Source organism: Podarcis raffonei, chromosome 3 (genome assembly GCF_027172205.1).
Source record: "Podarcis raffonei isolate rPodRaf1 chromosome 3, rPodRaf1.pri, whole genome shotgun sequence".
Lineage (NCBI taxonomy): Eukaryota > Metazoa > Chordata > Lepidosauria > Squamata > Lacertidae > Podarcis > Podarcis raffonei.
The window spans coordinates 41,131,633-41,142,498 of record NC_070604.1 but is presented as its reverse complement, the minus strand read 5'-3'; the positions used below and the strand labels follow the sequence as shown (position 1 = coordinate 41,142,498).

Here is a 10,866-nt window from a genome sequence, read left to right as displayed (position 1 = left end):
GGAATTTCTGTTTAAATTGGCATGTCACAGAACACTGTTTTCTTGACTAACAGTGCAATCCTAACAAAGTCTTCACAAAGTCCTATTTAATTCAATGGTGCGTGCTTCCAGTTAAGTGGAGTTGCTGCCTTAATGCCTGTGCTACATAGATGGACATATGTAGTGCACAAAGATGTATGCATACATGTATCACAGGTATTTAGTCAAGAAAACACACCAATTTAAACAAAAAAAAAAATCATTACAGCTAAATGTGTGGTAACACACCAATTGTTATTCTAGCAAAATAGTTTTTTCCATCAATGTTGACCATTAAGCTTGCTAGTGGGGATTTAGCTATCAGACACAACTTCATTATTTCCACCACATTTTTATTACCATGCTCATGTCACCATTGAGCTTACCTTTCTTTTCGATCCAGATTGCTTAAAATATGAAAGAGAAAAATATAATAAGATACAAAGCCCTTAATTTGTAGAACATCAGTAGATTTGAAAAAAGAAATCTGTATCTGGATATCCAATATTCAAATTAAATCTGAACTCTTTGCTGTAAGTAGCATTTAGCATCTAAATTTGCCAAAAAAGATCACACTTTTTAGCTGTGTAATACCATATCATTCCAAGTCTGTCAACAGTTACTGGCATAATGCTCCCTAGAATATATGTCAGAATATAACTGAATGTATTGTGTCAGCATATTATAGTTCTGTAAGGTTATTTAAATAACAGCATAACAAACATTCATTAACACTATTGTATAACCATTGAGTCCCTTTTGCTAAGAATTTAAAGGCCAAACTATTAAGATGATCCTAGCGAGATGTCCACTAAATAGTGGGAACACATACAAAGAAGATTTTATGATGCAGCAGCATCTAGGCCATATGGTGTCATGCACCAGATCACATTCAAGCAACTGTCTCTAAACTTCCTATTCAGGTCTCACATGAATCTGCCTTCTTCCAGGTCTAAATAATTCCTTAGTGTTTTTAAAAAGTGGGGAAAAGAAAGAGAAAGGGGGGCAATCAATTTCTTGTGTTTATATTATATGAAGAAAGAATGAAAAGGAATATCCATGTTGGGCAGCAAGGCCCACATGTTCACATGGTTGGGTTTGTAGAAAAGTTTGGTAAAAATAGGATTAAATAATTACCGTATTTTTCGCCCTATAGGACGCACCGTCCCATAAGGCGCACCTAGTTTTTTGGGGGGGAAATAAAGGAAAAGAAATGTATTCCCCCTCAGGCGCGGGGCTGGGGCAGGGGAAGCCCGAGCTTCCCCTGACCCCAGCTCCCAGAACAGGAAACTCTCCCCAAGCAGCGGGAGCCCAGCACAGGGCTCCCGCGCCTTGCGGAGAGGTGCGCGAAGTCTGGGCGCGCTGCCTTCGGCATGCAGGCAACTCTCCACAAGCCGCGGGAGCCCAGCGCGGGCTCCCGCGGCTTGCGGAGATCTGCACGAAGCCTGGAGAGCGAGAGGGGTAAAAATAATTCCTCTCGCTCTCCAGGCTTCAGCGAAAGCCTGCATTCGCCCCATAGGACACACACACATTTCCCCTTCATTTTTGGAGGGGAAAAAGTGCGTCCTATGGGGCGAAAAATACGGTAGGCACAATGGAGTATGCCCATTTGAGCCTCAACATCCCCATCTTATTCCCAGGCTTTGCCATCTTTATTTTGTTTAGTTCCCATCTTGTCTTATCTTTTCAACCCCTGCTTCCTACACCTGCATCCTTTTTCAAAGACTTGCACCGTACTCTGTCAGTTTCCATTCCCTTAGCCTCAACATACCTCGTTTCTAAGCCAGGTATTTAGCATTTTAAAAATCTGAACAAAGTAACACTTCTATTCCAAAATGTCTGGCAATGGTGTATTCACATTTGACAAAGTTGCCATTTTAAAAATATTTATCCTTTTGCCTCTTCATAAAAAACTTTTAAAAAACTTTCTAAATATGACATTCAAGCTGCATAGGCAACCAAACCTCAAGTCACAAAAGCAATATATGATGCAAATTTGGGGATTCTGTCTCAATTAATTTCAAGAGAAGATAAGTTTTGTTAATCTTACTGAAACTCTTATCAGGAATATATCATTTGGAAAAGAAAAGTTTCACTCTGAATGTTTCACTCTGCTTTTCTGTGGGTTGAATCCAGGCTTGGTCATGCCTAGAGTAGAACTATTTAAAGGTAAAGGGACCCCTGACCATTAGGTCCAGTCGTGACCGACTCTGGGGTTGCGGTGCTCATCTTGCTCTATGGGCCGAGGGAGCCGGTGTTTGTCCGCAGACAGATTCTGGGTCATGTGGTCAGCATGACTAAGCCACTTCTGGCAAACCAGAGCAGCACACGGAATCGCCGTTTACCTTCCCGCTGGAGCGGTACCTATTTATCTACTTGCACTTTGACATGCTTTCGAACTGCTAGGTTGGCAGGAGCAGGGACCGAGTAACGGGAGCTCACCCCGTCGCGGAGATTCGAACCGCCGACCTTCTGATCGGCAAGTCCTAGGCTCTGTGGTTTAACCCACAGCGCCACCCGCGTCCCAGATCTATTTAAACCAATGTAATTTAAGTTAGTCATGACTAACAAGTCATAGATGCGTATGGCATAAGTTGTGGACATATCCCAAGTTGCCTGGGAGCACTTGTTATAGTACACAGGTGAAACTAAGTAACTGGTGGACTACCGTTGCCTAAGAAGTTTGGGGATCTTACACCACTCAACTGTATTTTGGTAGGATACAGTAACAATTTCCCCTCAGTATACAAACAGAATACTGTGGTGCAAATGACAGTGTTGTCCCCTCACCAGCTGCTACCCATGGCTCACTTTGGGAAAATCTGTTAAGATAGGGAGTAGTTACCTAAATTTTAAACTATTTACAAACTTAATGTCTGACTGCATTATTTACATGGTATAAGCATGGAATTGTGGGGTGTGGGGTGGGTACATGAGGGCTGTTACCTTTATTTTAGTTTCTAAAAATATATATAAGAAGAGGAGGGAATATTCTATTACTTCATCGCCATCCTCCACATAAAGTTTGGGAGCTTCTGTCTCACAAAAAAACCTCATCTAGGGAAGCAAAACTCAAAACTATTTCCCTCAAAGTCCAAACCTTGATTCCTTAAGAAATGCACTATTAAAACCCATGGTGCAGTAGGAAGACTGCACAATCAACCATACTTTAAATAAGAAACATTTTTATTTTATTTATCAAATTTCCATGTCACTGCTGCCCCCCCCCCGCCCCCATATCTGAGGTTCACAGGGTCAGACTTTAGATTAAGGCTCAAGTGTGGTTAACAAGTTCAGGACCTGGCATATTATCATACAATATCCACATTTGTGATTCGGTCAGGGTAAGGAAAGGTATAGATGAAAAGCCTACACCACAGACACAGGAAGCAGAGCAGGCTGAGCTTGGTGGACCTTCGGTGCTCAAAATATTTCTTCTTCTAGATTGTTAAATGAGTACTGTAAGCTGGTGAAAGCTCAAAGCTTTAACAACGGAGAGTTCCATGTATGGGTCGACCCATAAATAATACAAGTAGGACAGAAGTAAGTAAAAGATGACAAGAGATGCGGTGTCTTTATTCCCCAGTGATGCTTCATTGTGGCTGCCTTAGAAGTACAACTCATTGGGCGCCATGCAGTTATACTACGTACCACTTACTTGGTCTAGAAAAGACCCTAATTCACTTACTCTATCTTAGCCCCTAGCCAGATAAGGAACAAAATATTCTAGAACCTCTTAGACTGGTTGCAATACATACAATTTAAATTCTCAGATAATCTAAGTGACTTTTGTGCTGTTTCAGCACATGATGAACCCACTATGGCAGCACTACCCTTTTTCAAAGTTTCTACATTTTTGTAAGGTCTGTATATTTTCTGATAGATCCTTTTTCTTATCAAGTAGTGTTTCACAAGTCAAAGCCATGCCTTAGGTGATGCAATCAACAAGGGCACCTTTGAAGACTGTTTGGAAGCTTCGACTGGTGCAGAATACTGCTGCCCTGTAAGTGGGAGCAAGATTAACAGAGTATGGCACTGATTCTGTACCAGCTGCACTGGTTACCAGTTTCTGAGCCCAAATCAAAATGCTGGTTTTGGTTTTAAAGCCCTAAATTATTTGGGATAATTATTTGAAGGATCAACTTTACCTATATGAACTTGCCTGGGCACTGAGACCTGCCTCAGAGGCACGACTCATGTGGCCACCTGTTAGGACAATTTGGTTGGTTGGCGCTATAGACAAGGCCTTTTCTATGGTGGTTCCAAGTTGTGGAACTCTTTCCCCACAGAGGTGTGCATGATCCGTCCCCCCAACACTACTCAGTTCTAAGCAGATATTTAAAGAAAGACCCACAGCGTACAAAGCTGTTTTTTTCACTAGAGAAATTAAGTATGTCCTTTAAGTCTTACCTTTGTGCTGCTGTTTTTACTAAAGATGTTTGTGCATGAGCATGGTGACAGCGTCTAGCTTGTACTACTGTTGCGGAACAAGGAATATTTTGAACATTTTCACTGCAAACAGAAAAAACAGGTAAGAAAAAAATGTTAAAATTCACAGCATGGAAAGAATTATAAGTCTGCTTAGAGAAACTCCTCCATTACTTCACTTTCTAAGTGATACCTGAATCAGCACTTCCACTATGCTACCTAATCATAGTTACACTGACACTTTTGATTAGCCAGCTGCAGCAAGAAATGATGAGTTATTTGCAACTAGTGGGTGCAATCCTCCTTCTCCATAGAGCATCATAGTCCATCATAGTCAAGATTCCAGGTCTTAGTCCACAACAACACTTGGATATTACAAATAGAGCATCTAAATCTATTTTCCAAAGGTGCAAATGTAACAAACTTAAGGTCCTTTCACAAGCAGAATTCTCACAATCACTATTTCCCCCAGAAACAAGCCATTTACTAAATAATTTTTAGTATATTAGGAATCACTATACCTCAATTTCTTGCTGCTTCCCAACATGTTGAGTCCAATTGGGGTTACTCTTAAAGCACCAGGTTCAATTTTGCTTCGTCTAGCATATGTTCTCATAGAATCACCTCTGGCACCAATAGTTCCTGAGTGAAATCGCAGCACCTGAAACAATTAGCAAAAGCTTAATCTACAAAGCAGCAGCTCTCAGATGGAGACATTTTACATTTTTATTAAGCTTTCAAATACTAAGATATTCTCAATCCTCCAAACACCTACAGCCAACACAAAATTCCTTTTGGACCTGGAAGAGGACAGAACAGGGGATGGGGATGGGGTCATGCACACTCTGCCAATGCACTTGGGGGCCAGGAACAGAACTCCCACACAAACAGTTGCCACCTGTGATAATAATACAAATGAAACTGGTTGTCAGATGAATTATGTTGCAAACTTTAAATATGAGAGAATGTAGTGATTTACTATTTACTGTGTTCCTTTGCAGGAAAACAATGATTGTTTATTGTTTTTACACACACACAAGAAGCCAAAAGTTCCACTTTGCCAAAGCTCCAAAGCTGCAAGGCCATATAGTAAGTTGCTGATAAAGTTTAAGAAAGCATGTGTGTGCTCTTTTTTTAGCGGCATACACACTGCATTAGTTTGTAGCAGTCACCTCCTCATATTAGAACTTCTTTTTTAAAAAGTGACATACTGAAATGTTTCGCTCAATGTGAAATATAAAATATGCATTTTCATGTACATTATATTTGATAAATACTCACTTTTTTCCCACCAGTGGGACTGCAGCTTCCATCACTCTCATCCACAGTCAGCAGACTGGCTTCACTTAACAGGCAAAGAACAGGAAACAAAATATGTATATTGTAATTCAATAATAGCAAACAGGGTTTCAACAACTACTGCAAAAAGGTCCAAGTAATGTTTTCTCAATCTGTTAAACAATCACGTGGTTTACACTTTCCTCTAAAATATTTTGGTGCTAGTTTGCCTCAAAATAAAGTGTATACAAAAGACAGGGGGAAATACAATGTCAGTAATAGTATTACAAACCTGGTAATATGTAGAAATACTTTAGCAGATGGCTTCACAGTACCACTTTTGTATGGATTTTATGGACATTGTTCTAAGCAAACACAGAATTTGAGATCTAGACCTGAAACTAATTTTGTAACCAGAACATTTGCTTGTAAAGAGGCAGTACAATTTAGCAGTAAATCTAAATATGATTCTCTTCAGAATGCTCAGCAATAAATGTGTAGCTGTTAACCATTTGTGTGTAGATCAAAGTATTTCACACTGAAGGTTGTGCTTCTGTTTTTGGAATATACAGTAAATCTTCTTGGCACCATGCTAGGTACCTAGAAAAAATAGTATTCCTCCCAGAGTTAGTACATCCATTGCATTTACAAGGGAAGAATAGAATTAATACAAGTGGAAACTGCAGAAAAATGCATCCTTGTATCCCAGTAAGAGTGCTTCTGTCCAGGATTCTGCCATTCCACTCCCTACCCTTTTTATTTTATCTGTCACTCAACCTTCCATGGCTACAGCATGCTCAGTTTTTAGCGGACTTTTTTGGGGGGGCCGCAAAAACATGCTGATCTCATCCTACTAAGACAGTTTTTGCATTCTTGGGAAAAGGTTTCATTGTTATCTCAACAGAAACTGGGTTTCAAGATCCAGTTGATACAACCACTTGGGCCTAGAACATCCACTGTTCCTAAACTTTGATACTAAACAATTCTCTGCATCTATGCTATGATTTAGGTTCCTTTCTTTTCTAAATAATTGCAGTATAAAAGGATGGTGGAAATGAAGCACTAGAACCTGGGCAAGAGCAAACACAAACATTAGAAGTCTGCGAGAAAGTTACTGAAAATAAAAACACAAAATTCTTTTTGTTAATTAGCAGCACAGTGCACAAATAAGTACTATTATTCTGAAACTGAAGCACCCAAAATGAGTACCAACTGTGGTATATTAGAAGGGGATGTCATGACTGCTTCAAACATGACCTTTTTTTTTTTAAAGGAATGATCCTAATATAAGAAAAATGTGCACGCAATCACTGGAGATGTACAGCATATGTTACCATGTGCACACATCAGGAAGTCATTGTGTACACTGGCCTATACACACAAATGCCAAAATTCATAAGTATAAATGTCTTCCTATTTACAGGATTATCTCTCTGAGGAAAGTGTCATATGGTATAGAACACACCTGACTTTGAGATTTGTGAGAGAAAAAGAATCACCTATCCTTTGCGTGGGATCCAGCTATCTGTTGTTATGTTTCACTTGTCACTTTTTCACCCTGGTATTGTATTAGTATTTTTAAACGTTCATGAGACCAAATCCAATTATATTGTTAACAAAAATAATTAGCTCGCTTACCAGTAGTTGTTCCATAACTCTTCTCCACCAGTCTATTAAGCAAGGAGGCTGAATGTCAGTCTACCACTCATCCCCAATCAGTAAAATTCAAAAAAATGATATACTCCCATAAATATATAGTGTTGTAGGAGATAAGTGAATGGAAGAATTTGTTGTCTATAAACTTTCCAAGCCAGGATTTTTATAAGACTCCAAACTAAGAAGTTTGCAAGACAGTAGTCTTCAGTTTAGGTAAATAGGACAGGGTAGGGTGGAAAGCCATCTCAAGAGACACATAACAGCATGCATGTAATGAAGTTTCTATATGACCTTCAAGTTTTTTTATTCTAGAAGAAGTGCCAAAAAAATTTGAATTATTTTGCTATTTAAAACATTTCAAATGTTCCTGACTCGATTGTTTTAACCTGAGCTAGGTAGGCTCAATAACTGAACTAATTCCCCAAGATTCTAGTTATTAAAGATTAAAAATAAGAAACCTACTATTTGCTTCTGGAATAATCCGTAACATCTTTAGGCAATAACTAGCCTGAGAAAAACCTTACATGAATGTGACCCTCTTGTGCGTATGAATTAGTGACCCTCTAGAACACTTCCACTTTAGAGAATTAGAATTGAAGGGGTGCTCAGTTTTCAAATTACTGTAACGTTCCACATTTTACTTTCTGTACCCTAGATTAAGGTATCCTTACTCTTTTTCTGCATCTCCTTCACTTTCATCTGAACAATTAAAGCCCCAGGTATTTTTGAAACCTCCATCTCGCTTGGACTGTGATGTATCCAAAGCTGAAACAAAAATAAGTTAAAATCAGTTCAGGTTCCAAGCAACACATACTAAGAAAGGAAAAATTACAGCTAACAATTCCACAATACTTTAAACACTATTTTACTTTTCTATTTATCAGCCTTGAACATTTGAAACAACCACTTAAGGAGAGTGCAGAACAGGGACAGGGAGGTGCAAAACCTGGGAAAGTCTTGAGGGCCAAATAGAGACGCTTGGAGGATCCCATGTCACCCCAGGGCCTGAGGTCCTTCATTCTTGATGTAAACCAAAGTCAGGAACATAATGTTGATGATAGCAATAATGTTTAGTTACACTCTGAATTCCGTTACTGTCATGAGAAGGTTTTTAAAAAGCAAGTTATGTTTAACAGTATTATTTCAATAAAAACCTTAAGGTTTATTTTCGTGAACAGTGGAACGTTTTATTGTAGCAGATTTAATGACAAAATAACTGCTAGAACTTAATGGGTCTAAAAGGCTGATCCACATCTGCTTCCAAATGATAATCATAGAACTCACAGCGCTGCACAGAATGCTTGAAAACTCTAATGTGATATTTACAAACTTTTCTGTGGAGGGGATATCATTTTTTTCTTAAAAACTGGGGTGGTACAACTGCCAAGACTACACTGCTAAACAATGGAGGTTCCAAAAGGTACTGGGATTCTTCCATTTCAGTGTCACCAACAATGCTCTCTATCTCTACTAGAGTGGTACCTCTGGTTACGAACTTAATTCGTTCTGGAGGTCCGTTCTTAACCTGAAACCGTTCCTAACCTGAGATACCACTTTAGCTAATGGGGCCTCCCGCTGCCGCTGCTCCACCACCGTGTGATTTCTGTTCTCATGCTGAGGTTCTTAACCCGAGGTACTACTTCCAGGTTAGCGGAGTTTGTAGTGTTTGTAACCCCGAGGTACCACTGTATGTATTTTGCTAAATGGTTTGTCTGCTTGTTTTCTATGTGTTCAGATGCCTCTTGAGATACTGTCGCCAAACTCAGTATAAGGTTGAAGGTGGTGGCCTTTATCCCCATTTGGATGCTGGCCACTATTTTGAATCAAGATGGTTGACCAAAACATCACTTTGGTGTGACTTTGCCTGTTTTGGGGCATACGTTTGATTGCCTCTCAAAATATTCTCACCAAATTCAACATGAGGATTCTCGAGATGGGGATAGAAGTCTCTGTCGGGCACCATTTTGAATCAAAATGGCGGACAAAAATGTGACTTTGGTGTAATTTCACCCAGTTTTGGGCACAATGGATCCAAACTCACAAATTATACCATCCATTTAAAAATCACAATATATTTTTGGTTTCTAAAAATTTATGGGCAGCACTGGGCACTCCACACTAGTTGGGACTATATGTGGCATCCAAAAAACCTTCCAAAAGAATATTCACTCTATGTATTTCTATCTGCGATGCCACTGTCTTTTACAATATCAGGGTTAATTAATATATCTTATAATTCTTGCAATTTACCACAAAAGCAGTGTTTCAAGTACATTACAGTGCTATTTCAGATTTTGAAATTAAATTCATATGACTCTCACTACAGATAAAATTCATTCTCATGCCCAATTAGATTCATTCATGAAGTATTCTTAAAAATCTATACAACAGCAAAATCCAACATTTCCTCAAACATGTCTTTTTCCTGGGGACTCATACAAATCAAAGAGTCTCCAAGTATTTTGTACAATTTGTACTTTTAGCTTAATAAAGTTGCTCACTGCAACCATGGCAAATTAGGCTGCATACATATGATAATTTTACAAGATTCTGAAGCACTCTTGCACAGCTATTATTACCCATAATATACATAATCATTTTTCTATCCTGCTGTGGTCTCTGATCAACCAGGTTTTCAGGTTTCTGTAGCACTTTAAACAGTATCTGAAAGGGAAAAAACTGGCTCCCAACAACTACTGCAACAGATGCACATACAGCTGTTGCTTAATAGTTAAAAGAAATGTTTAGTAGGCAAAATACATATACATATCCACTTGTGATTCCATTTCAAGAGAAAAATAATAACAAAAGGATACCTCCTTCCACAGTGTCAAATCACATTGTTTCAATAACATTTTCTTAGTTTTAATAATCAGTCCCCTTCTTCAGTACTTTATTTTATCCTTAGGAGGGAACATTATTAGAATAGTAACTGGTTTCCATCTGGGCTATTCATTTTCACCACTCAACTGAGACTCTTCAATCCACATTAGTGCATACATATATCAAAACGACAACTGCTGGTTCAGGACTACTGCCATGGTAATAGTAATGAAGAGGAAGCTCTCACTGTTCTATATAATAGCTGAATGTACACCACCTTAGCATGCATACCACCTTAGGAATGCAAAGAGAGAAAATGCCACGGTTTTAGAATATGAATTAGTATCATGTTCCTCAATTACTGCTGAGAACTAAATGTACTCTGTATTGCATTGCACTTATGCAGGTAAATCATCTGATGATCATTATTTGAATTAAATGTGAGGATTCAGAATGCTTAGCTACTCAGGAAATAAAGTAATTCACAATCCAGCTTCTATGAAGAAACAGTATTGAGTCAGTCTAGCTGTGATTTAAACTGAATACAGGAGCAAGCACAGGTCAGGCTAGAGGTATGTGATAAACAAAAACTAAAACACAGAAAGCTCAGAGGAAAGATGTTTTCAGAAAAAAAGAGAAACATGAAGGAAAGTGGCTGCATCC

At 38.8% G+C, this 10,866-nt stretch overlaps 1 protein-coding gene across 5 annotated transcripts in view; it reads right to left on the bottom strand.

Annotated features, from left to right (window-relative positions):
* The window catches only part of SENP6 (SUMO specific peptidase 6), a 68,273-nt gene that overhangs the window by 30,635 nt on the left and 26,772 nt on the right, over positions 1–10,866 (bottom strand). For 2 of the 5 annotated variants that reach the window (XM_053381306.1, XM_053381301.1), the window contains exons 2-6: positions 8,052–8,145; positions 5,728–5,791; positions 4,968–5,107; positions 4,429–4,530; positions 405–425 (exon numbers count right to left, since the gene is read on the bottom strand). In XM_053381306.1, the coding sequence (XP_053237281.1) occupies positions 405–425; positions 4,429–4,530; positions 4,968–5,107; positions 5,728–5,791; positions 8,052–8,145 (421 nt within the window). Of the gene's footprint in view, positions 1–404; positions 426–4,428; positions 4,531–4,967; positions 5,108–5,727; positions 5,792–7,362; positions 7,395–8,051; positions 8,146–8,326; positions 8,832–10,866 lie in introns of those variants that run through there. The other 3 variants (XM_053381303.1, XM_053381305.1, XM_053381302.1) reach the window with 3 other exon arrangements.